Source organism: Bufo gargarizans, chromosome 9, assembly GCF_014858855.1.
Source record: "Bufo gargarizans isolate SCDJY-AF-19 chromosome 9, ASM1485885v1, whole genome shotgun sequence".
Lineage (NCBI taxonomy): Eukaryota > Metazoa > Chordata > Amphibia > Anura > Bufonidae > Bufo > Bufo gargarizans.
Window position 1 is genome coordinate 153,636,350 of NC_058088.1, and position 27,661 is coordinate 153,664,010.

The 27,661-nt window shown below is 41.0% G+C and overlaps 1 protein-coding gene across 1 annotated transcript; it reads right to left on the reverse strand.

Moving 5' to 3' along the window:
- Positions 1–15,447: 15,447 nt before the first annotated feature.
- On the reverse strand, positions 15,448–17,508 carry LOC122919825 (olfactory receptor 11A1-like). Its single transcript, XM_044269015.1, has 2 exons — positions 17,437–17,508; positions 15,448–16,389 (listed from the first exon to the last, which is right to left on the reverse strand). Exons 1-2 carry the CDS (start codon positions 17,506–17,508, stop codon positions 15,448–15,450), a joined length of 1,014 nt encoding a protein of 337 aa, XP_044124950.1.
- Between the last annotated feature and the right edge of the window lie 10,153 nt (positions 17,509–27,661).

Here is a 27,661-nt window from a genome sequence, read left to right on the forward strand (position 1 = left end):
GTTCCGAAATGATCTCTTCCTGGAATTTTAGAAAGGATCCCGTTCTCTCAGCCTTACTGTAGAGAACAAAACTATTATACACAGCAAATTGAATTAAATAAACAGATACCTTCTTATACCAGCGTCTGAAGTGGCGGGACACTAAATAGGGAGCCAACATCTGGTCATTGAAGCCCACCCCTCCCATGTGAAGGATATAGTCGTGGACAGAGAGGGGTTTCTCAATGACTCAAGTTGCCTTTTCAATTTGTACAGTCGTGTCAGTCGTGTTACAAAATAGCGTCTGATATACAGTTCAGACCAAAAGTTTGGACACACCTTCTCATTCAAAGAGTTTTCTTTATTTTCATGACTATGAAAATTGTAGATTCATACTGAAGGCATCAAAACTATGAATTAACACATGCGGAATTATATACATAACAAAAAAGTGTGAAACAACTGAAAATATTACATATTCTAGGTTCTTCAAAGTAGCCACCTTTTGCTTTGATTACTGCTTTGCACACTCTTGGCATTCTCTTGATGAGCTTCAAGAGGTAGTCCCCTGAAATGGTTTTCACTTCACAGGTGTGCCCTGTCAGGTTTAATAAGTGGGATTTCTTGCCTTATAAATGGGGTTGGGACCATCAGTTGCCTTGTGGAGAAGTCAGGTGGATACACAGCTGATAGTCCTACTGAATAGACTGTTATAATTTGTATTATGGCAAGAAAAAAGCAGCTACCGTATTTTTCGCCCTATAAGACGCACCGGCCCATAAGACGCACCTAGGTTTTTGGGGAGAAAAATAAGAAAAAAAATATTTTTAGCCAAAAGGTGTGCTTTTGGTGGGTTTGGAACTAATGGTGGTCTGTGGATGACGGACACTGTTATGGGGGGATCTGTGGATGACGGACACTGTTATGGGGGATCTGTGGATGACGGACACTGTTATGGGGGGATCTGTGGATGACGGACACTGTTATGGGGGGATCTGTGGATGACGGACACTGTTATGGGGGGGATCTGTGGATGACGGACATTGTTATGGGGGGGGATCTGTGGATGACAGACACTGTTATGGGGGGATCTGTGGATGACGGACACTGTTATGGGGGGATCTGTGGATGACGGATACTGTTATGGGGGGATCTGTGGATGACAGACACTATTATGGGGGGATCTGTGGATGACGGACACTGTTATGGGGGGGATCTGTGGATGACCGACACTGTTATGGGGGGATCTGTGGATGACGGACACTGTTATGGGGGGATCTGTGGATGACGGACACTGTTAAGGGGGGATCTTTGGATGACGGACACTGTTATGGGGGGATCTGTGGATGACGGACACTGTTATGGGGGGGATCTGTGGATGACGGACACTGTTATGGGGGGATCTGTGGATGACGGACACTGTTATGGGGGGATCTGTGGATGATGGACACTGTTATGGGGGGATCTGTGGATGACGGACACTGTTATGGGGGATCTGTGGATGACGGACACTGTTACAGGGGGGATCTGTGGCTGGCACTGTTACAGGGGGGATCTGTGGATGGCACTGTTATATATGTGCCATCCACAGACCCCCCACCCCATAACAGTGCCATCCACAGACCCCCCCCCCACCTCTTAACTGTGCCATCCACGGATCAGCCAACCCCCCCCCCAGTATACAAATATAAAATGTCTTATTCAATAAAAATGTATTACATATGCCCCCTCACTCCTAAACTCCTAATAGTACCTTACATCCTATTCCTAATAGGTTCTGTACAACGCCGGTGTTCCGGCAGGCAGGCCGGGCGGCCGGCCGGCGCGTCACTCACTGACGTCACTTGCCTGCGCCGCCTGCTTCATTCATAGAGTAGGCGGCGCAGGCAAGTGAGATCAGAGAGTTACGCTGCCGGCATCGTACAGAACCTATTAGGGATAGGATGTAAGGTACTATTAGGAATTTAGGAGTGAGGGGGCATATGTAATACATTTTAATTGAATAAGATATTTTATATTGCTATACCGGAGCGGCGGGGCTATAGTACACTGACTGCACCGCCCCGCCGCTATTCCCGGCCCTCTGCTCCTCCTACCAGTCCCTCCCCCGGCCCCCGACCGTACATCGCATCCAGCGATGTTAAACCTGTCAGCATTCGCCCCATAAGACGCAGGGGCATTTCTCCCCCATTTTTGGGGGGGGGGGAAAGTGCGTCTTATGGGGCGAAAAATACGGTATGTAAAGAAAAACGAGTGGCCATCATTACTTTAAGAAATGAAGGTCAGTCAGTCCGAAAAATTGGGAAAACTTTGAAAGTGTCCCCAAGTGCAGTCACAAAAACCATCAAGCGCTACAAAGAAACTGGCTCACATGCGGACCGCCCCAGGAAAGGAAGACCAAGAGTCACCTCTGCTGCGAAGGACAAGGGGTTTGCTGAAAATAAAAATTCACTTTGCGTAAGACTAAGTGTTGTATTTAATTGTCCTGTGATTATGGATTGGTTGATGCTCACACAGATAATTTTTCTCTTGAAAAATAAAAACTTTATAAATAAAAAAATGTTACATTTTACGTTTTAATACATAGGGAACACAGTAAACATTATTATTTTTTTGCAGTTTCCCGCTACATTGTATGCAATAGTAAATTTAGCCAGTAGAAAGTACTACTTGTCCTGCAAAACACAAACCCTCATATGTCTATGTGAATGGACAGGGGATACGAGAATACATAGGCTTAAATGGGCTGTGCCACTTCAGCAAAAGGCATTTGTCATGTAGACAAAGTGAATACAAGGCACTTACTAATGTATTATGAGTCTCCATATTGCCTCCTTTGCTGGCTTTATTCATTTTTACACCACATTATACATGGCTGATATCCAGGGGTTATGACCACCCTACAATACAGCAGCGGTGGTTGTGCTTGCACACTACTGGAAAAGGTGCTGTCTTCTCTGGCTCCCGGGACCATGGAAGCAGTGTTTTGTCCTATAATGTTCAAGCACGACTAACACTGTTGGATTACTGCTTGGATAAAAGTGCATAATGTAATGAATCCAGCCAGCAAAGGAAAGGAAGCAATATGGACAATCCCAATACATTAGTATGTTTCTTGAATTCACTTTCTCTACATGATAAATGCCATTTGCTGAATGGCTAAGTGAATAAAGATGTACAGAGCTGTGATAGACATATATAGTTCGGGCTTGTTCACATCACCGTTATGGATTCCGTTTTTGTTTTCCGTTATAACATGGTTATAATGGAAACTAACAGAATCCATAAGATGGAAGTCAAAATGGAGGCCTTTTAGAGGTATTCCGTTTTGATCTTTCATAAAAACAAATCTATTGGCAGCTTAACGGATCCGTCCTGGTTTCTATTATGCAGAATGGAAAAAAAAGTCCTGTTGTTTTCCGGATCAAAATGGAATGCCTCTTAAAGGTTTCCGTTTTTACTTTCGTCTTATGGATACCGTTATTTTCCGTTATATAACCATGATCCATAACGGTGATGTGAACCCGCCCTTATATAGTAGCAGTTATATCATACATAAAAGTAAAGGAACTGTCACTTAGCCTCAGGAATAAATATATCTTGGCAAGCTGTCATTCCCTGGCAACACCCCAGATGGTGGAGAACACAAAGACAGGGTAGTGTTCACAAAGACGCCTCTCTTCTAAACAGGGAGCATTTATGTCCTCACTGCTCCGGCAGGGATGAGCGCAGAGTATTCCAGTATATTGCGCTGACAATGTGTGTGCAGTGTGCACGTTAATCGGTGAGAGATCTGATATCATTCAGATCTGTGCTAGGTTCCAGTTACACATTCCTCCCGTGGTTCTACCACTTTCATTCATTATAAGTAGTGTTGAGCAAAGTCCTTGAAAATTCGATTTGTTTGCTTCGCAGAATTTTACAAAAGATTAGCTTTGTGACGAAACGCATTTCTTTGTAAGTAGTGGATGCCGCGTTCATTGCTGATCACGGCATCTGACATTAATATTAAGGTCTATAATAAAAAAATAAAGATAAATAAAATCATACTTACCTCATCCATTTGATAGTGAAGAGACCTTTGCCGCCATCTTGATTGAAGATCCAGCGCAAAATCTCGCAGAAGGTATGATGACGTCATCACGCGTGAGATTTCGCACGGGATCTTCGATCAAGATGGCAACGGCCAGCTCTTCTCGCCCAAATAATTAAGTTGAGTATGAAAATTTTCCATTTTTACCGCCATTTCAGTAAAAATGTATTTGTTACCACTACGCACAAGGAAATTTGGCTTTGTGGCGAATCAAATTTTCCCTGAAATTCAGAACGATGTCCACTTTGGACAGTACAATCAACGCTATTTATAAGCAATATCAGAGTATCTAAGCAATAACACATGTAATAAAGATTATGGGCATGGGATTAAGGGCATCTGTCAGCAGATCTGTACCTATGACACTGGCTGAACCTGTTCCATGTGCACATCGTAGCTGAAGTCATCTGTGTTGGTCCCATGTTCATATGTGCCCGCATTGAGAAAAAATGAAGTTTTAATACATGCAAATGAGCCTCTAGGAGCAACAGGGGCATTGCCAATACACATAGAGGCTCTGTTCCCTCTGTATATGCTGCTCCGTCTGTACTTTGATTGACAGGACCAGGCATGATAATATTTTCACTGTCTGGTCCTGTCAATCAAAGTGCACAGGGCGAGGCAGTAACATAGAGCAGAGCCTCTGGGTGTACCGGCAGGTCAGCCGGTGTTAAAGGTACAGATCTGCTGACAGATGCCCTTTAAATATACTTGCAACAGTTATTATACAAATGCATCTTCTATGAAACTCTTCTACACTGGTATGTGCAAAATATCAACAAACTACATGTACAGTATAAACCAGTGTAAAGCCCCAGAGTGCCGTTACCACCTTTGCGCCTCAATACTGTCTCCTAAGGTTAACCACGTGTCATGCTGTGTATTAATTTCCAGGTCCTGCAAGATGTTTATACCTATTTCTTGTTATGTGACTGTTCAAGTGTAATGTGCCTGGTTCACAAGCAGATGGCGGCAAGTATGGCAGAGCTATTTTACAGAGGATGGAACCTTCTTTCCACTGTCTTCTCTACCTCTAGATAGGAGTTTAGTTAGAGGTCAGTCTGTAGCACCCCCTGCTTGGGGAAGGAAGCGGGTCCACGTCCCTGCTGGACGTGTCCTGCCTAAGCCAGCTAGAGCACCTTCAGTTCTGCTGGACACAGAGGCCAAGGCCTGAAGCCTCAGAGACCAGAAGTAAAGTGAAGTAGCAGAGAGGAGTTTGCCTGCCACAGTTAATGCCAAAGCCTGCTGAAAACCAAGACAAAGCCTGTAAATTGTGTTGGAAGAAAGTTTATTCAACTTCAAAACAAGGTCTGGACTCAATTTGTTTCATCATTCCCTTTACCAACCATGCCTTGGAAGCCTGCGGAGGCCACACCTGGGGTTACAGCGTATCCAGGTATTAGCACCGTGACACGTGCAACACCAATAAGGGACATTTGGCCACTCTACACCACACTGGCATTCTTACACCTGGGTACCATCTACCACATCACTAAAAAGGGGCCCTGTGCCCTTGTTGTTTAACTGCAACTGACATCACAACAAATTGTGTACTTTGACAAACCCCCAGGTAGTGCACACTTTTGGAAGCACTGTTGATAAACAGCAGGTGTGACAAGCCTCTCCACAGTGTAACACCTAGCCAGAATTCCAGTCCTGCGCCGGACAGCGCTGACAGAGCCAGGGAAGACCCAGAGGCAAATAACTAGTGGAAACAAGCAGAACATAGAAAGCCAATCATTCTCTTTAGAGTGCACCCACACAAAGTTTCAGAGGTACAGTGATATACTGTTTTGTCTCAGTCACAAATTTTCCATCTACTAAATTTACAGTCAATGCCCTTTCTAGGAGTTACACTGGAAGGTGATACAGGTCCACCAAGGCCTGTTGCAGGAAGTTTCCTGCTGAACCATAGTCTAGGAGGGCTATCACGGTGAACCATGTACGTTCAAATGAATTCCACAGAAGTGGTTAGTTTTGGAGAGATGAGTCTACACCTAGGGCCATCTCTTCTATGGACTCTAGACTCAGGATTTTTCCTAGCTTGTTGGAGCAAGCACGGAGGTAATGTCCTTTTTCTCCACAGTACAAGCAAAAGTAGTTTGAATGTCGATGCCGACCTTACTCACCGGTCCACCTGCAAGAGTTTAGGACTTAGTAGTAGAGGGTTGTGGGAACAATGGTCTCTGGAATATAGGTGCTCTACAAAGGAGTCATCACTCACATGAGACCTCCTTAGCACATTTCTAGAATTGTAGATCAATTCACGTGGCTAGAGACACCACCTCATCCAAGGAAGTTGGAAACTTCTGGAGTTGCCCTGGTCTAGTTGGCTGCTGACCCATGGGGGTTAGAGACACCGGCACTAAGCACCAAAGACTCAGGCAAAAGTGTAGTCTGAAGTGTAGTCTAAAATCAGGGCAGGCCAAATACCTCTTTTTCAAATAACAATTCCAAGGTCAAGGCAGGCAATGTTTGTGCACAGTCCAGGTCATAGTTCCAAGGTTAGGGCAGGCAGCAAGGAGCAGAATTGGTAGATTCAAGCTCAGATTAGGAGGTGGATCTGATTAGTAACTTAACCAGCACCTGGACAGGGGCAATGCTGAAAGTTCACAGATTACTAGTCCCAATTCCAGCATCCGCACCCGGAACAGATGACAGCGACGGGAACGGACTGCCAGCATGACAGGAGGGCATCCCTGTCTAGTCCCCTGCCAATGGAGAAGAGTACATCTTTACCTTTTCAATATCAGCTGGTCATTATAGGATCTTCTTATGTATAGTTGATAATCACTTGACATCAATTATAAGAAAAATGTAGAATGCAGTGTTTTTTACCTTAAAGGGAACCTGTCACCTGGATTTTGGGTATAGAGCTGAGGACATGGGTTGCTAGATGGCCGCTAGCACATCCGCAATACCCAGTCCTCATAGCTCTGTGTGCTTTTATTGTGTAAAAAAAAAACGATTTGATACATATGAAAATTAACCTTGAAAATATGACTCTTCTCTGGTCACACAAGTAAGATATGACTTTTATGTTAATTAGCATAAAGGGCAGGAAGTACAAAAATGCATAATAGAATTTGTCTGCAAATGAAATTAAAAGTGTAATTTATATGTTTAGGGTAACACAATGAACATTTAGAAACGCTTAGTGAGGGTAGAATAGTAGAGGTGACAGGTTCCCTTTAAGTAAAAAAAAAATCATATATTTTTTTAAAAATATTTTTATTGATTTATCAAAATCATGTAACAATTAATAGGGAAAGTTGTCTTATGCTTAAACAGGGTTGCATTGTCCATTATTGAATCATATACAGAACACATGAGCTGTAAACGTTGTCAATGGCCATCCTATCTATATGAGATTGAAATATAATCCTTAGGTATATAAACCAAAAATAACAGAACAAAAAACAAAACGTTAAATATTAAAAATAAAAAAGGGAAAAACAAAAATTGGTGATAAGTATAAGTTTAGCTCTGTATAACCTTTGTTCATGCACATCTCAGTATTGTAAAGAAATTTTATTCAAGGAGAAATTAAGCCATACATTCCATTTCTTAATGAACTGGGATGTTTTATTCGTGGAAGACGCTATTAGTTTTTCCGACAAGCCATTCTCATTAATCATATCTATGATTTCAGCAAATGGGAAGGGGGGGGGTTTGGTTTTTTCCAGTAGCTCGCTATTTTTAATCTGACAGTGATTATTACGTGAATGATCACCGTTCTAATCTCGTATGGGAAGGAATCTAAGTCTCCTGACAAAAGAGCTTGTTATGCTAGCCAAAGAGCTTTAATCTCTCTACAGTTCCACCATACATGCATCATGCCTGCCTTGGGTTCAGAACACCTCCAACATGCATTAGTTGCATTAGGGTATATGTTAATTTATCTAGATGGTGTAAGATACCAACTTATCTTTCTTGAGTTTTCTAGGTGACTCATACATTTAGATAGACTAGTTGTAATTGAGAAGGATGCCTGCCATTGATCTGTACTAATAGAGCAGTTCAGATCCTTTTCCCATTTATGACAATATACAGCTAGGGGGTCATCCATAGCTTCTAACATATGGTTATATGATAGAGACAGTACCTTGAGATGATGAGAAGGGTTCTGTAGCAAATGAGAAAGCTTAGAGGGAACAGGCCGTGGCCTCGTTTTCTTAGACAATAGGTGTCTTATCTGCAGATACTTGTAAAATTCCTTATTGGGTATGCCATACTTCTCTATAATTGTATTAAAGGGTAGTAATTCAGCTTTTCCAAATAAATCCCCTATACACGTAATGCCAGTGTGAACCCATGTTCTGAGATCCAAATCTGGGATACGCCACTCTAAAACTTCTAGGTGGGCCTTATTGAAATCCACATTGATAATTTTCAATTTGGTAGTTAATAGGTTCCATAATTCTAAAGCCGCATCAATTGTAGGAGAGAGGTGTATTTTATGCTTTTGTTCTGAATTGAATGACAGTAAAAGAATGACGATGGGTTAGATATTCCCATTAGATACTTTTCCATTGAGATCCACAGCCTGTTCTCCTCCTCACCCTTCCATAGAAATCTAAGCTGCTCAAATATACAGGCTCTATAATATATCCCAATAGACGGGCACCCAAACCCCTCTCTGGAGAGAGGTAAGTATAGCACTTCAGCTTGAACTCTCGGGTGTTTGTCTAACCATATATATTTAGATATGATAGATTGCAATTCCTTTAATATTGTCATAGGAAAAGGCATCGGTAGATTATGGACCAAGTATAATATTTGTGGCAGAATCAACATTTTAATTGAGGAGATTCTACCTGTCCAAGACATCTCATGTTTTTTCATTCTAATTAGCTCCTTTTTTTATTTTCTCCCTTAAAGGTGTCTAGTTAGTTGGGAGGAGGTTTGAGGTAGACAGAGTGAGTTGTATACCCAAGTAGGTGATATATTGGTTATCCCATTGAAGGGAGTACATGGCTCTTAGTCGGGCATTTACTGATTGATTTCAAATCAGATTTAAGACTTGGCATTTAGTGACGTTCAGTTTATAATATGAGACTGATGTACATCTATCTAACACTTGCATAGCTGCTGGTAAGGAGGTAATGGGATTTGTGAGTGCTAATATTATATCATCTGCAAACAACCCAATTTTATGGTAATGATCGCCAACACTAATTCCAGATATTAATGGATACGCTCTGATTTTTTTCAGCAAGTGGTTCTATCACAAGTGCTAAAATTATAGGGATAAGGGGCACCCTTGTCTTGTGCCATTACTATTTGAGAACCTGTCAGACATCATTCCAGAGATGTACACTGATGCTGAGGGTTGGGAGTATAGAAGTTTGATTGCACCTAAGATATTACCATTGAACCCATATTTAGAAAGGATCTCAAATAAATATCCCCAGTGTACACGGTTGAATGCCTTCTCCGCGTCCAGTGATATCAGCAGAGAAGGCACCCGACCAGTCTCCGCCACATGAATAAAATCAATTATTCTCCTGGTTCCGTCTATAGTTTGCCTAGATTTAATGAAGCCAACTTGGTCTTTATTAATTAGATTTGGGACAATGCCATAGATTCTATAAGCTAGAATCTTGGAATATATTTTAAGATCTGAGTTTAATAACGAAAATTTTAATTGCTCGCTAGGTCCGGAGATTTTATTGGTTTGTGGGAGAGGAATGATAGTCACTTGTAACATTTTCCCAGGGATATCCCCTGTATTGAAAATCTGCTAGAAAGTTGTTAGTATATCTGGGGCTAGAATGTCATAGCAGATTTTAAAATACTCATTGGAGAGGCCGTCGGGTCCGGGAGATTTATTATTTTTTGCCATTTTTATCACTTTCAGAAATTCCTGTAGTTCTATAGGTTTGTTTAAATGTATTAATTGTTATTTTGCTATTTATGGAAGTGAAATTTCTTTCACAAAAGTCTTGATCCCGTCACCAGTTTGTTGTGGGGTGGAAGGATCGTCCTTTAGATTATAAAGTGAGGAATAATAGGAAGCAAAGACATTGGCTATTTTTCTGGGACTTTGCTGCTTGTTGTGCTGGTCATTGTACACATAGTGCAGTTTCTGTTTAGCAGCTCTACTTTTTATCTTATTAGCAAGCATAGCTCCTGCTCGGTTCCCCTGCCAGTAGAAGCGTGTTTTTGCTTTTCTCAGGTATTATTCATGTTTGTTCTGGCATAATTAATATACAGACAGGTCCATAAATATTTGGACATCAACACAATTCTAACATTTCTGGCTCTATACACCACCACAATGGATTTGAAATGAAACGAACAAGATGTGCTTTAACTGCAGACTGTCAGCTTTAATGTGGTGTGGTGGATGACCGAAGAATTCTTTCCCTGGTGAAGAAACTACCCTTCACAAGAACACTCTCCAGGAGGTAGGTGTATGTGTGTCAAAGTCAACAATCAAGAGAAGATTTCACAAGAGTGAATACAGAGGGTTCACCACAAGATGTAAACCATTGGTGAGCCTCAAAAACAGGAAGGTCAGATTAGAGTTTGCCAAAAAAAATCTAAAAAAGCCTTCACAGTTCTGGAACAACATCATATGTACAGATGAGACCAAGATCAACTTGTACCAGAGTGATGGGAAGAGAAGAGTCTGGAGAAGGAAAGGACCTGCTCATGATCCTAAGCATACCACCTCATCAGTGAAGCATGGTGGGGGTAGTGTCATGGCGTGGACATGTATGGCCGCAAATGGAACTGGTTCTCTTGTATTTATTGATGATGTGACTGCTGACAAAAGCAGAAGGATGAATTCTGAAGTGTTTCGGGCAATATTATCTGCTCATATTCAGCCAAATGCTTTAGAACCCTTTGGATGGTGCTTCACAGTGCAGATGGACAATGACCCAAAGCATACTGCAACAGCAACCAAAGAGTTTTTTAAGGGAAAGAAGTGGAATGTTATGCAATGGCCAAGTCAATGACCTGACCTGAATCTGATTGAGCTGCATTTCACTTGCTAAAGACAAAGCTGAAGGGAAAATGCCCCAAGAACAAGCAGGAACTGAAGACAGTTGCAGTAGAGGCCGGGCAGAGCATCACCAGGGATGAGACCCAGCGTCTGGTGATGTCTATGCGTTCCAGACTTCAGCCTGTAATTGACTGCAAAGGATTTGCAACCAAGTATTAAAAAGTGAAGTTTGATTTATGATTATTATTCTGTCCCATTACTTTTGTGGGAGGCACATATGCAAACTGCTGTAATTCCTGCACCGTTCACCTGATTTGGATGCAGGTAAAGCACATCTTGTTCGTTTCATTTCAAATCCATTGTGGTGGTGTATAGAGCCAAAAATGTGAGAATTGTGTCGATGTCCCAATATTTATGGACCTTTCTGTAGTTCATATCTTAAATCTTGGAGTTGTTTATATGTTATGGGGGAGGCTTTGAGTTTATGTGAATGTTCCAGGTCTGCTATGGCTTTACTAGTTTTTCTGTCAGGAGAAGCCTATATTTCTTATCATGAGCAGCAATTTTTATCAACTGCCTCCTTATAAACGCTTTATGCGCACACCACAGTGATTGGGGAGACATCTGCAGTGCAGTTAAAGGAAAAATATTCCTGTAATAGTTTTTTATAGTCAGGATGCGTCAGTAAGTAATTATTCATTTTCCACAGTGAATAAGGGTAATTATTAAATTCTTCTGAAATTTGGCATGATACTGGTGCATGGTCCGACCATATTATTGATCCAATTCAGGCCATTTTTAATATTTAGCAATAACCATTTTTCTACTATAATGAGGTCCATTATTGAGTAAGTTTTATGTGGGTGGGAATAAAATGTGTAGTCACGCTCGGAGGCATGCAGCACTCTCCACGTATCGTACAGATCTTCTGAGAAAAGAAGTTCTGGATCTGGATGGGAGAATTTATCCACGATGGGTGACGGGGGTAAATTAAAATCTCTGCAAATAAGTAAAGACCCCTGTTTTATGCTGGATATCTTTAATAATAAATCTTTAATGAAAGGGAGTTGTTGGTAATTAGGGGCATACATGGTGACTTATGTATAAGTTATTTTTAATCGCTATTGCTACTCCTTTTTGCTTCCCTGTGGCTGGAGTAGTAAATATATTAGTGAAGTTCCTATGCTGCAGTCTAAAAGTATCTTCTTTATTTAAGTGGGTCTCTTGGACGCATATTATATCAGATTTTAATCGTTTTGCTTCCTTCCCTTTTGAAGGGGCTATTACGGCTTTTTGTATTAATACTAGAAATAGTAAAAAACGAATTAATATCCTAAATACAAACGGTTAGATATAAGAATGTCACTGTTAAATAATACAAAAAAAAAACTGTAGAAAAAAAGAATGCAATAGGGGTGAAAGGGGAAAAATGGTAAATAACCGTAAATAACCGTTAAACAACTAACTGTAACAGGTCATGCTGCAATTATAACAGTAAAATAGGTAAGAGTCCGGTTCTAAGTGAACCTACTGGATCCTCTATTTATCCAGTATATTGCAGGGGGGAGATCAAAGAAGTTAGTCGCTCCTTTGCTTCTCCGGGTACCTGAAACTATAAAGGGTTAACTCACAAGACCCCAGGTGACTGCAGCTCGAGATAGTCCCCATGAATTATGTCCATTCTTTAGAGAGCGTCGGCGGTCTTTTCTTTAGTGGAGAGCTTGTAGCTTCATCTAGAGTTACCAGCGACCATTTTTGCCGTAGTGTCATGGCTTCTCTCGGCGATGTCCGGGATGTGGGTTATGCCATTTTGACTGGATATCCCAACTTATAGGTGATGTTGTTATCCCTTAAGGCTTTGGTGGCAGTGGAAAATTCCCTCTGTCTGTTTAAGGTGGTAGCGGATAGGTCTGTAAATACCAAGACGTTTTGGAAGCGCTCTGGGAGATCTTGTGCTGTTGTAGCGGCTCTATCGATTTTCTCCTTAAAATGAAAAAAAATGTGATGTCTTCTCTAGAGACTGAGTTTGGTGCAGTTTTCGGCTTGGGTATGCGGTGTGCTCTGTCTATAAGCAAATCTCTTCTGCTGAGGGGATGACCACTACAAAGAAGTCCGTTATGAAATCCTGCAAAGCGTCCGCATTAATACTTTCGTAAATCCCCTTAAACCTCAAGTTGTTACGTCTTGAATGGTCTTCCAAGTCAGCTAGTTTGAGTTTAAGTGCTGAAATATCCTCTTCTACCTCATTGTGCGCATCCACTAATTGATTGTGTGCAGTTGTGAATTCCTCAAATTTTATTTTCAATATGGGATGTTCTGTCCCCGATTTGTGCTATATCTTTTTGCAATGCTGAGAAGGCAGTGGTGATATCTTTATGTATGGACTGGTTCAGCTCAGATAAGAGGCTTTTCAATGTAGATTCTGTTAGTTGGGGCTCTTCATGCCTCTGCTGGGGGAGAGCTGTGACTGTGCCTCATGTAGACATTAATAGGTGCTTCTCATTAAAGGAGCTGTTTGCGCTTTATTGTGGAGCTGTTCTTGGCTTCCACAACAAAAACATTGTTTGCTGGCTGGGGAGCTGTGCACTGAGGGGGGCAGGGAGGATTTAGAGCGCTCTGAGCACGCGCCATCCTCCTCGGCGCTTCTATGACGAGAGCTGAGGGCGCCATCTTGATTTTTGCCCGAGGCCGGGATAAAGACTGCAATCTTGCCGGCACAGTTTCTTTTTTCTTGGTGCAGAATATGGTGAGTGATTAAGTGCGTGGGGCAGCTGAAGATCGCGTTCAGACGCTAATTTAAGATGTCAGAGAGTGCTGTGAGCTGCTTTATTTGACGTACCCGGTCAGAGCTGTTTCTTCTAGCGTCCTCCTAGCTCCGCATCCGGCTACGCCCCCCCAAAAATCGTATTATTGTTAACATTTCTATTTCATATATTATATGTGTAATATTACACTCCAGTATATTGATCTAGAAGATATAGTAGGACTATCTTTGGTCGTTTTCCCTATTAAAGAATATGAAGATTACAAATGATTGGGTCTTCCTACTAGTTTCCTGGATGACTCAGCATGACCATGTATTAGATGGGCATCCATTTATTTAAATGTTCGCTATGTAATAACACAATTGTTTGTATCTTCCTCCAGTGATAACGGCATAGTGATGTTTTAGCTTGTAAAACTGCAGATTAAGGTCGTTTTACAGTGGTCAACCATAGGCCAGATAATCATTAACAAGTGTTCGTAGAAACGCATGTTAGTGATTACCTGCTGCTGTAAATAATGATTCTGTATGAGGAAGACCGATGACATTAGCGACTGCTCCTCCCTATACTGTGGAGGTGATGGCTGCATGTAAACACTGGTGAGCAGGCAATTGCTGGGATTGCTTCCTTCCTGACAATTATTTGCTCTATCTAGTTGTGATGAGCGGGAGGTGCCATATTCAATTTTGCAATATTTCGTGAATATTCAATTGAATATTCGTCTTATATTCGTCATTATTCTATTTATCACGAATAATATGCAATTTTATTATTTGCTTTATTGCTATATATTCTTGTTTTAGAATATTACAAATATTCTAAAAAACAAAGTTATAGTAATATAGTGAATATTCGTAAAATACACATATAGACCGTAATTTAGCTAATATAGTGCTATAATTTTTTTTTATAGTCGAATTTTTTTTTCTCTTCTGAAATTTACACTATTAAAAAAAAATACTATAGCACTATATTAGCTAAATTGCACTCTATATGTGTATTTTATGAATATTCACTATATTGCTATAACTTTGTTTTTTAGAATATGACGAATATTATAAAAAACTAAGTTATAGCAATATAGCAAATATATTCGTTATTTAGAATATTCGTCTTTTTTATTTATTTTTATCTGTACCGTTATTCCACTTTGGCATACTCCTCCCGACAAGCGTCCCCGTCACCATGGGAACGCCTGTGGGTTAGAATATACCATCGGATCTGAGTTTTCAATCTTAGATCCGATGGTATTTTCTAACCCACAGGCATTCCCATGGTGACGGGGACGCTCGTCGGGGAGCATTATGCGAACAACTGTACAGATTGGAGGTAAAAAGGCAAATATTCTAAATAACGAATATATTCCCTATATTGCTATATATCTGTTTTTTAGAATATTGGAATTTTTTTTCCCATATGAAAACATGATTCCTTCCTGCTTAAGTTGCTTGTGGGCCAATGACTCATTGACCCACAAGAAAGAAGCAGGGAGAAATCATGATTTCAGATGTAAAAAAAATTACGAATATTCAATATAGTAAATATATAGCACTAAATTCTAAATATTAGCGAATTAGCGAAGTTGCGATATTCACAATTAATATTCGCTATTCGAATATCCGCGCTCAACACTACTATCTAGAAGTGTAAAGAAGCATTTACCAACACGGTTCTTCAGATGAGATGGCTTCTTTAAGTTTTTCAAAGGCTTCTTTAAAATCCTTGTTCCTCAGAGTGTATATAATAGGATTAAGCAGTGGGGTCACCACAGTATAACTTAGAGACAAGACCTTACTCATTAATAGCAAATGTCCTTTTGTTGGAAACATATAAACAATCATTAATGTCCCATAAAATAAGGAAACCACAATGACATGGGAGCTACAGGTGGAGAAGGCTTTATGTCTTCCAGTATTGGATGGGATCTTCAGAACGGTGATGACAATGTACACATAGGACACCACAATTATTATGAAAGGTGCAATTAAAACTAAAAATCCCAATGTCAGGACCCATTTATGAAGTATGGATGTATCAGAGCAGGAGAGCTGCATTATGGGATCAAGGTCACAGAATAAGTAGTCAATAATGTGTGGTCCACAGAAATGAAGATTGCTCATAGAAATGACATCAATTAATGTCACCATTGAACCAATCAACCAAATCACACTTATCGACGTCACGCAAAACCTATGGTTCATGATGGAGTGATAATGGAGGGGGTTGCAGATGGCCAGATAACGATCATAAGACATCACTGAGAGAAAAAGACATTCTGAGGACTCTGAGGCTCCAAAAATTGAAAACTGGGTGATGCAGCCGATGAGAGTCATAGTAGTTCTATTATACAGTACAGTATGAAGAAGGATGGGGACAATGTCCATAGTCACCAGGAGGTCACATAATGATAGCTGCGTAATGAAGAAGTACATGGGAGACTGAAGGGTTTTACTTAATATGTACAATACCATGATGAGAAGGTTTCCTGAAATTGCCCCGCAGTATATAATAACCAGTACAGGGAAGAACAGAAATTTGAAGTTTTGAAGATTTGAAAACCCGAGGAGGACAATGTAGGTTATATTATTTGTCCGGACTATCTGGGGAAGGCAAAGGAAGGAATGAAAGTTAAGATAATTTAATTTGTCAGTAGAAAGTTTAATTTAATTCAAAAGTTCTACACAAGAGGAAAAAGTCAAGTGTCTCCGGCATTGTCCATCGATGTTGTGAGTTTCAGCTTGGAATGTCCTTTTCATTGAAAGTTGACCTACTGTATTTGTTTTCTTGACTTTTTGACCAATAATTGTATTCTCTTTAATATAGCAATTCTGTTGTGCCATTTCTGATAACTCTGCTTTGTGCAATCCCCTTTTATTACTCCCAGAAATATACAAGCTAATTGACAACTCATTGGTACTAGATATATGGAAATTTCTTGAAATTTGCTTCCAGTCTGATTTCAATAAATGAGTCTGCAGATTCAGTTTGGGTAAAATAAAGTGTTTATACATATTTCCCTGAAAAGTTGTGCATGACACTCTGATGACTCCCAGGACTGTGTCCAACCCCTTTCAATTTCTTTACCGCAAATACAGTATTAGTAATGTCAAAGTGTGGGGGCGTGGCTAGCCGCTGACGGAGGAAGACGTCTCTCTCCTCTGCTCTGCTGAGAGTGTCACAATCCTATCTCATCCACAGACATACAAGCCTAAAAAGACCCCATTTCAGGCATTTTGGGATTGCATACAATGCTAACTTTAATTTGAGACCTTTCTCGGATCGCAGGTCAGCTCCTGGCCTGATCTACAGCTGCGGCCTAGTAGTGAAGAGCATCCACGGCCTAGATTTGAACTGGACGCGGCCGATTGCGGAGCTCCACCTGCCGATACAAGCTGAGACTAATACCATCACAGTCGCCGGCCTAGTATAGTCTCGCAGCCTGGAATTTAAAGTAGCCCTTTCAGGCTTTTAAGGCCTGTGAGATACCGCTCCGACAAACGGCAAACAACAAGCAGGCGCCATCTTGGGGATCTGAACATCGGTTCAACCGGCAGCAGACAGGACACTAACTGTCACCGGACTCAAGGTAATAAGGTACCCCCCTTGCCTATTATGCTCCGGTTTAACGTTGAGTTGCAGAGACTTACCGCATAGGCTCCCGCCGTACCTGCGCAGATCCCTAGCTGCAGCATCAGCGGTTTGTTACGGTGCATTGGCATTATATCTGGCGCTTGTGCTTCTCATTGTGCCTGACTGCAGTATCGCACTAACTCATAACTCCTCTGTCGATCCGGCCGAATACTGAACATAAGGATTCCTCCTCTGTGAAATCAACAGATTTAAAGAGACAGTAACCATTTCGACAAAGTGCTAATTTTACAGTAGCAATATCCCACATTCATAAAATGATTTAAAGCCTGAACCTGGGCTTATACTTTCTTTAACTCTATAATTTGATGTTCACTTAACCTGTGATGAAGAGGTGAGCATATTTTGCTTCAGGGGCAAGTTCAAACGCACATATGGTGAAAGTTGGCAGGTATAGGGGGGTTGAACAAGACTCTCAGAAACAGTCAAAGGCCCCTTCTCTTTCTCAATCCGATTTAGACAGATTCATGATGAAGAAGAACACAATAAATCAGGGGGTCCCTTCTTCTACACCCAAAGGCAATTCACAAAAACAGCTAACTTCGCAGCATGACATTTATCTGAAATAAATCTTAGAAGAATTATCTGAAATAAACACAAAATGAGACAAGTGGGTCAGAGAGTTGAAGCATTGGAGTCCACCCAATCAGCTGTTGCAGAATACACAAACAAAAACTCAACCAACCACTCTCTCTGTCTACCAAAACCACATAAATTACCTTTATGATTATCTTGAAGATCAGGACAATAGAGGCAGAAGAAATAATATACGCTTAGAGGAGTCCCAGAGACTGTTGCTAACAAGGCCATTCCTAGTGCGGTTAAAGAAATATGCAAAGCACTACTGGGAGAAGAATATCCAGACCCAATCACAATTGAGAGAGCCCACCGTGCCCTTCACCCTAGGCCCAAACAGGATGACACCCCAAGAGACATCATCTGCAAACTGCTAAATTTTGCGCAGAAAGATCTTGTGATGAAAAGAGCAAGAGAAAGTGAAAACATTGTCTATGAAGGCTCTCAAATTCTCCTATTTCAAGATATTGCCCCTGCCACTCTTAATAAGAGACGTGCCCTGAAACCACTCACAGACCACCTAAGACATAGACACATCGCCTTTAGATGGTTGTTCCCATTCGGAATGCTTATCACCTGACCTCCCAGATATTCTCGAAGCGCTGGAGATACAAGATGTGGATATTCCAGACTGGTCTGCCACCAATGATGTTCTTATTCCACATGACATCTTGCCTCCTACATCATGGGAATTAGTAGGAGGAGGCAAATCCTCAAAGTCCAAGAAAAAGCATGGGAAACTAACTCCTAGACGCATTATTTCTGAAGAGGACTGATTTTGTTCTAAACTCCTCAGGATGGTCTGATCATATTTATCCGCTTACAGCAGTCTGATGGTGGTGATTGGATTGCTGATCACGCAGACCCCCATTTTTTTGACCTTCTAGATCCCTTTAACTCACATTGATATACCTGACTCCATTACAGGTAGGGCTTTGGGATCTGGGTGAACAGCGATCTATGTTTAAAGAGACCCTGGTTATAATGCGTAGCCTTGCTGCTCTATTTTAAATCTCATGCAGTGTTCAGGGTAATCGGTTATTGCCTTATATAATTTCTATAGATACCACTCACTTCTTTATCTCACTCATGTGTTCACTGTTAATGCCTCTCATGCTGGCCCTCTACTGTTTCCAGGGCTTAGTACTTCTGGGCTTTGCTAGAGGTACGGACCTAAATAGGTCCCACATTGGGATAATGAAATCCCTAGTTTCATTATTCAGCAAAATGTTCATTATGTGTGTTGACATTCTTTCTCTTATATTCTAGTCCTTTCCCACCCTCCCAAAACTGCAAACTCTTTGAACCAATGACACCAACTACCTTTCCACCAGATAACAGCTACGGAGATGACTCGGGCAACCAGTGGTATGTAAGTACTGCTCCCTCACTACTCAGACACTAACATGGTCATTTTGTTTTGGTGAAAAGGGACTATTAACTCCCAAATGTACACATTCGCCAATTTATACGCCCCTAATATTGCCCAAAAAATTTGGTTTGTAAATACTTGGCGAACGTTTGAGGATTTTAGAGAAGGAATAGCATTTATAGCAGGAGACTTCAACATCGCCCTCAACCCACAACTTGATACCTCATCAGGGAAGTCATCAGTTTCTTTGAAAACCCTTAACTGCATAAAAAACTTATACACAACAGCAACCTTATAGATGCATGGAGAGAAAATAATCCAAGGAAGAAAGATTTTTCCTTCTTTTCCTCCCCTCATAACTCTTACCATAGACTAGATTACATACTGGTTCCCACACCTCAAATACATTTATGTACTTAAACATATATTGGCAATATGGTCCATTTCGATCATGCTCCGATTTTTATCACACGAAAACTGACAAATACCCATCCCAAAACTTTTATCTGGAGACTAAACGAAACGTTTGGACAACAAGCAGGTCAAAGATAAGATAGAGAAGAAATTGAAAGAATATTTTGCGCTAAATAAGTCAGTTGCGGTATCTCCAGATATAATCTGGGAGGCACATAAATCAGTTATCAGGGGAGACTTCATCTCTACAGCCTCACATATAAACAAGCAAAGACGTACCAGATTGACCGAGCTATATGACAAAATATCTAAGTTATAGACTGCTCATAATCATTCACAAACAAATCACCATCTGGTAGAACTTTCTTCAACCAGAGATGAGCTTAAGGGACTTCTAAATAAACAATCAGCAAAGCTATATCTTGCCCTCAAGCAGAAGTTTTTTGCACATGGCAACAAACCTACAAATTTATGCTGGCCCTAATAAGACAGCGTAAACTGGAAGTCTAGGATCTCGGCTATTCTGAACGATAAGAAGGAATTAGTAAAAGAAGATGTAGAGATTGCAGAAGCCTTTCACAGCTTCTACTCAGCTCTTTACAATATAGATAAATCTGACCCTGAAATCATTTGTGTAGAAAAAGCAGTACTGACCAAAGAATTCTTAAATAAACTACTACTTCCCTCTCTGACTCCTGAACAAGCCACCGGTCTATGCACACCAATTAAGCCCTCTGAACTCTCTGACACTCTAAAACAAATGGCGAAAGGTAAATCCCCAGGACCGGACAGGTCTCCCTTTGCTATATTATCTTTCATTTAAAGAAACGCTAATGCCCCACTTACTCAACTCCTTTAATGCTGCACTCTCAATCAAGGGTTTTTTACCGCAAACTGTTAATGCCCACATCACTCTGATTCCCAAGCCACAGAAGGACCCTGGTTTATGTTCTAGCTACAGACCTATTTCTTTGCTAAACCTTGATATAAAGATTTATGCAAGGAGTTTGGCCAATAGAATAAAATCTTTACTGAAAGATCTGGTGCACCCTGATCAAACAGTATTTATCCCTAACCGTGAAGGCAAAGACAACACCTATAAAGTCATCAATACTATTGCCTTAGCAAAAAAGACCAGGTCTCCTTTGGTGGTTCTGGGAACAGACGCTGAAAAAGCCTTTGATTATGTGGCCTGGGCCTTTATCAAAAGCACCTTGTCTAAGTTTGGTTTTCCCGAATCCTTCATACTGGCCATTTTCTCTATGTATGGCTCCCCTAGTGCAAATATAAAAATAAACAACATTCTCTCTCACCAGGTCCAGATTAACAATGGGACAAGACAAGGCTGTCGACTCTCACCAATACTCTTTATCCTTACAATAGAACCCCTATAACAGTTCATTAGACAGTCCAAGGAGATTAAGGGATTGGATTGTGGAGGCTTGGAGATCAAACAAGCGGCATATGCTGACGACCTATTATTAATGGTCTCCAACCCCCTTCAGGCCTCCCCTGCTATTATTAAGTTGTTTACTGAATTTGGTTTCATCGCAAATTTCAAAATTAATCTGCCAAAGTCTGTGGCAATGAACATAAATCTCCCATCCGGTCTTCTACAAAAGCTCAAAGAAAACTCCCCATTTGAATGGACACATTCATCTATAAAATTCTTAGGTATAAATATCACATCTGACCTAGATAAACTTTATAAGACCAATTTCCCCCCCTTTGTTAAAATCCATACCAGCAATTTTAAACTCTTGGTCCCCCTCCTTCATCTCATGGTTAGGCAGGCACAATATATTTAATTCCCTTATAGTTCCTAAGATTACTTATCTACTACAAGTTCTACCTATAAAACTGCCAAGTAGCTTTTTTAACTCCTTCAGGAAGATTTGCTCCTCTTATGTTTGGGGGAATAAAAAACCTAGAATCTCTAATAAGATCCTTCTTCTCCCCTTTTTAAAAGGAGGAATTGGTTTTCTCTCAATCATAAGATATCACAGAGCGGTGCACATCAATAGAATCATTGACTTGTTGAAGCAGCCTAAACACAAACTCTGGATCCCTCTAGAAGAAAGACTGATAGGTAGTCCGATCAGACCTCTGCTACTGTCGGAGTCAGGGAAAGCTCCATTTCCGAATAGAGAAGACCCACTCATGTCAACTACTCTGTCAATATGGAATAATCCGGACGTTAGAAATATTTGTATGTCTTACCCCTCCCCACTCATGAATATCAAAGATTGCCTTAGCCTTAACATTAGAGAGCTTTAACATTCTTCCCTCACAATTACGGAATTCCACCCTTCCAATAGACAAACTATTGGATAGTGATGGCACCCTTCTAAATTCTACGAATGTACTAAAGAAATTCCAATTAAAGAACCTAAACCAGTTACAATATTCCTGTCTGAAAACTGCCTGAAATTTTGAGAAAACACATCACTATCCTGGTTCGAAAAACTAGTTTCACAAGCCCTATATCTCATGAAGATTATCTCCATAGTCTCTAAGAACCTATTGCAATTGGAACTCCCATCCTCCTTATATTTCATAAAGCAATGGGAAAGAGATCTAAACATAAAATTCACAGAAAAAGAAACGCTAACTATTTTGTGTGCGCCTAGATTGACCTCTAGATGTGTGTCAATACAAGAGAACGCCTACAAAGTTCTCACCAGGTGGTATTTAACCCCAGTGAGATTGAGCTTGATGCACAGCAACACTTCTGACAGATGTTGGAGATGCCTCATAGGGAAAGGTTTCTTCCTACACATTTGGAGTTCTTGCCCCCAAATTAAAATGTTCTGGGAGAGGGTTTTTAAACTAATAAGAGATATTCTAGTATTAAGAGACGATCTACTCCCTACATGCCCCAAGATAGCCCTCCTGTCCTTATTATCGTATCCTTTAGCTAACCTTAAAAGATCTCTATAAAATATTCTACTGGCTGCAGCTAGACTGTTAATTGCTTCAAATTGGAAGTCTACTTCGTCCCCGTCAACCTCCCAATGGAGAGGGAAGGTTGAAGCTATAGCCAGATTAAAGGAATTGTCCCACTAGGAATCACGTTCCTATCATAGGTACCTGGAAATTTGGTCTCCTTGGACGATAAAATAAAAAAATATGCTTTTTTTTCCATTGAAATACGCTTTTCAATGCAAAAAATAGCAAAAAGAAAATATACCCCATATGTTTGGTATTGTCGCGTCCGTAATGACCCGGACTACATAAATCTTACATAAATTATCCCCTATGGTGAATGCCATAAAAATAAAATACAAAAAAAAGACAGAATTTCTAATTTATTCTTAGTTTCCACTGAAAAAAACGTAATAACAAGCGATCAAAAAGCGGCATTTACTTTAAAATGATACCAATGAAAAATACAAGTCGTCCCTCAAAAATCGAGCCCTCACACAACTCCATAGAAAAATAAAATAAAAAAGTTATGGGTCTTGTGAAGTGGCAATGAAAAATAATGTTTTGGGTTAATATTTATTGCAAAAAAAGTTGTAAAATGAACGCCGTAAGATTTATACTGTAAAAACGCAGTGGCAGTATTGCTATTTTTCCCCATCTCCCTCCCAGAAAGAGTTAATAAAAGTTAATCAGAAAGTTATGTGTTCCCCCAAATGACGGCATTAAAAACTACAACTTGTCCCGTAAAAACAAGCCCTCATAATGCTATATAGACGAAAAAATAAAAAGGTTATAGCTCTTGGAACGAGACTATGAAAAAAGGAAGAAAAACGCTTGGTCATAAAGGCCTAAACAGGCTTGATCACTAAGGGTTTAATAGAGGAACAGGTTGCTGAGGCATAAGGAGATCTGCCAGGGCTAGTATTCTTGGACACCGCCAGAGGTGTCAATCCGATTGTCCAAAAACTCTCTTATAATCTACAAAGGAAGTGGATCACGCATGGGCACCATTATAAACGGTATCATAATGTACCATGCCTCCCTTTCATGGTGTTCATAGACTTTGTCGCTGAACAGGCGCGGATTCGAAATGATCCCAGTTTTCTTACTTTACATTGTCATGTCCCACTACCCCTGGTGTCAAACCTCATAAAACACCAGTGGCATTCCACAAAACTAAAGTTGCCTCCAGAGGTTCTCCTTACAGGCCATTGAAGTCTTATCAAGAAGAGAACAAACTCAAAGATCTTACCAAAGAATGCCCCTTGCACAAGAAATTACATCCTCTACTAAAATGCAGAGCCTTCAGGGAGAAGTCCTTAAAGGACCGCAAAGAATTCCTGAAAGAAAACAACTTCTGCTTCAGGTGCTGCAATACAACTTCGCCAGGAACTGTAAGGTCAGTGTGACATGCACAGAATGCGGTAGCGCAGAACACAACATGGCTTTACACCCTGGACCACCCTCTCAGGTATCACCTCAAGCAGAGGAGCATAACGGAAAGCAGATAGACACTGACATAGACACCGCAGTAGTCACTTATCAGTGTACAGAGCTTTGTAAAGGACTTGCAGGAGGGAAGTCCTGCTCAAAAATCTGCCACAGAGATAAGGCGATCAAGGTATATGCAATCTTAGATGATCAAAGCAACAGGTCTTTAGCTAAATCCACCTTCTTCGACACCTTCAACATCATAGGGCCCGATTCTCCCTTCTACTTAAGGACATGTGCAGGTACCGTTGAGACAGTGGGGAGGAAGGCAACTGGGTACAAGGTAGAGTCTGTGGATGGTCAGACCTGCCTTTCCCTGCCAACCATACTGGAGTGCAATCACATACCTCACAACCGGAGATACCTACACCAGCGGTAGCAGAATACCACCCCCACCTGAGGAGTATAGCCCACTTTATACCGGAACTGGACCCAGAAGCCCCGATTGTCTTACTCCTTGGAATAGACATACAAGTTCATAAGGTTAGAGGACTGATTAGCGGTCCCAAAAAGCCCAGAGACTCAACCTAGGATGGGTCATCATAGGAGATGTCTGTCTAGGAGAAGCACATAAGCTGACCTAAGTCAACAGTATGCTCACCAACACACTTGAAAATGGACATCCTTTCTTATTACAGCCATGACACAGGGCTCCTGTGCCTTGTCTTTTTGCAGATACCTCCTGTGAAGACCATGCCTGTGATGGTGAGCAAGATCACTTAGGGTGCACAGTTTTCCACACGACAAGATAAGACAACGGGGTCGCAATGTCCATAGAAGACAGGCTGTTCTTGGATATCATGGATAAAGAAATAGTAAAAGACAAGTCAAAAAGCTGGGTCACACCTTTACCGTTTAAACCCCAGAGACAACGTTTACTTAGCAACAAAGAACTTGTCTATAACCGATTTATCTCCCTCAAACACAAACTTCAGAGGACACCAGAGACGAAAGGACATTTCTTTACTAGTGTTGATTGAGCACCAAAGTGCTTGTGTGCTCTGGGCAAACACATCGGTATGCTCGTGTGCTTTACCGAGCACCCGAGCACAATGGAAGTCAATGGGAGAACCCCAGGCACCCCCTGCTCGGAAGAGAAGAGGGCGTCTGGTTCACAAAAAAAAGGTTAGAAATTGATGGAAACCTCATCAAAATGGTTTGGAAAACAGCATTAAGAGGGTGGCTGGATGCGTCTTGGACTCCTATTATCTACAATATATATCTATATGCCAAAAGCCAGGTATGTGCAAGCCATCAATCTGTCGATGAGACAGATAACAGGCTAAGTCAGTATACCTTACAATGGCAGCCTTGTGCACTAGGAGACATTCCAAACCATCTCTTATCTGACTGAGAGCCAGTAAGCCTCAAAGTTACTTCATATAGATGGCTTGGGTGCACCTGAGCACCTAGATAAATATTATTAGAGTGACAAAAAGTTTTCTGATTGTCCTAACACAGGCATGCTCAACCTGCGGCCCTCCAGATGTTGTAAAACTACAACTCCCACAATGCCCTGCTGTAGGCTGATAGCTGTAGGCTGTTCAGGCATGCTGGGAGTTGTAGCTTTGCAACAGCTGGAGGGCCGCAGGTTGAGCATGCCTGTCCTAACATAATATTCAATAACCTTTCTATACAGTTTTGTCATGTAAAAAATGATTTGCATAAACATGGGCAAATGGGAAAGACATGCAAATGAGTAGAATCTGCCTTTTTTTCAGCTGAAAAACCATTTGCATGGAAAATTTGTGATCTACACTACTCATGAACAGAGATCTATTGGTTTCATAGTCTTATGACAAGAATATTAGACTATGAGTTTTATGACAAGACTATTAATGTAGCCTTTTGCATGGAAAATTTGCTATAAAATTTGCGATTAGAATATTCCCGATCTACACTACTCATGAACAGCTCCATCTATTGGATTCATAGTCTTGTCATAAGACTATGAAACCAATAGATGGCGCTGTTCATGAGTCATTACAAGCAGGGCAATAGTACTCAGATACACCCTAGCTTATATTACCACAGATAAAGTGCTAGAAGATGTGTGAATGATAGCAGCAATCCGATATTCACCTCAGTGTTAGCGCAGGCTACTATAGACTGAGTGCTACACGGTGTGTGTGGACTCTGTTGAGCAGTGTGCCCCACTTACTAGCGCCCCAACAAGAAAAACAGCACCATCTATTGGTTTCAAAGTCTAATGACAAGACTAATAGTCTTGTCATAAGACTATGAAACCAATAGATGGCACTGTGCATAAATAGTGTAGATCGAGAATTTTCCATGCAAATGGTTTTTCAGCTAAAAAACAAGGCAGATTCTGCTTATTTGCATGTCTTATGTTTATGCTAATTAGTTTTTACATGACAAAACTGTATAGAAAGGTTAATGAATATTATGTTAGGACAATCAGAAAACTTGTTGTCACCCAAATTATATTGATCTAGGTGCACAGGTCCACTCATGCCATCCAACAGATCTGAAGTAACTTTGAGGCTTACTGGCTCTCAGTCAGATGAGAGCTGGTTTGAAATGTCTCATAGTGCACAAGGCTGCCATTGTAAGGTATGCTGACTCAGCCTGTCATCTGTCTCATGGATAGATTGATGGCTTGCATATACCTGGCTTTTGGCATATAGCCTTTGTGTGATTGTCTATTGTATGTCGTAGATAATAGGAGTCCAAGACGCATCTAGCCATCCTTTTAGTGCTGTTTCAAAACCATTTTAATGGGGTTTCCATCAATTCCTAACCTATTTTTGTGAACCAAAAACCCTCTCTTCTTCCGAGCAGGGGGTGCCTGGTTTGATGCTCGGGTCTCCCATTGACTTTCATTGTATTAAATTGTACTCTAGCACCCGCATTATTCGGACGAGCACTTCGATGTGCCGAGCATAGCTATGCTCGAGCCGAACAGCAGTTCGGCCGAGCATGCTCGCTCAACACTTTTCTTTACCTTCATGTAAAAAATATTCCAGAACAACCATGCAGAAATGGCACCCGAGCTCCAAGACTCCGAGGAGTGCTGGTACTTACCCATATTCGACGTGTATTATCCTAAAAAAGCAGAACAGATGAGAGTAGTATTTGACTTAAGCGCCAGGTGCGAAGGTGACTCGCTAAATTATGTCTTACTGTCTGGTCCAGACCTAAACAACAAACTTCTAGAGGTATTTCTACGCTTCCGCAGAGAGTCTGTAACATTTATGGCCGACATACAACATATGTTCCACTGCTTCCTTGTCAAGGAAGAACACAGAAACTACTTGAGGTTCTTCTGGTACCACAAAAACAACCCCAATGAAAACATTGTAGAGTACCGAATAAGAGTGCACATCTTCGGAAACAGTCCTACCCTTGCAGTCGCTATCTACGGTCTCAGACATTCATCCCGAGAGGGTGAAGCAAAGTATTGGTCAGATGTCGGATCCTTTGTG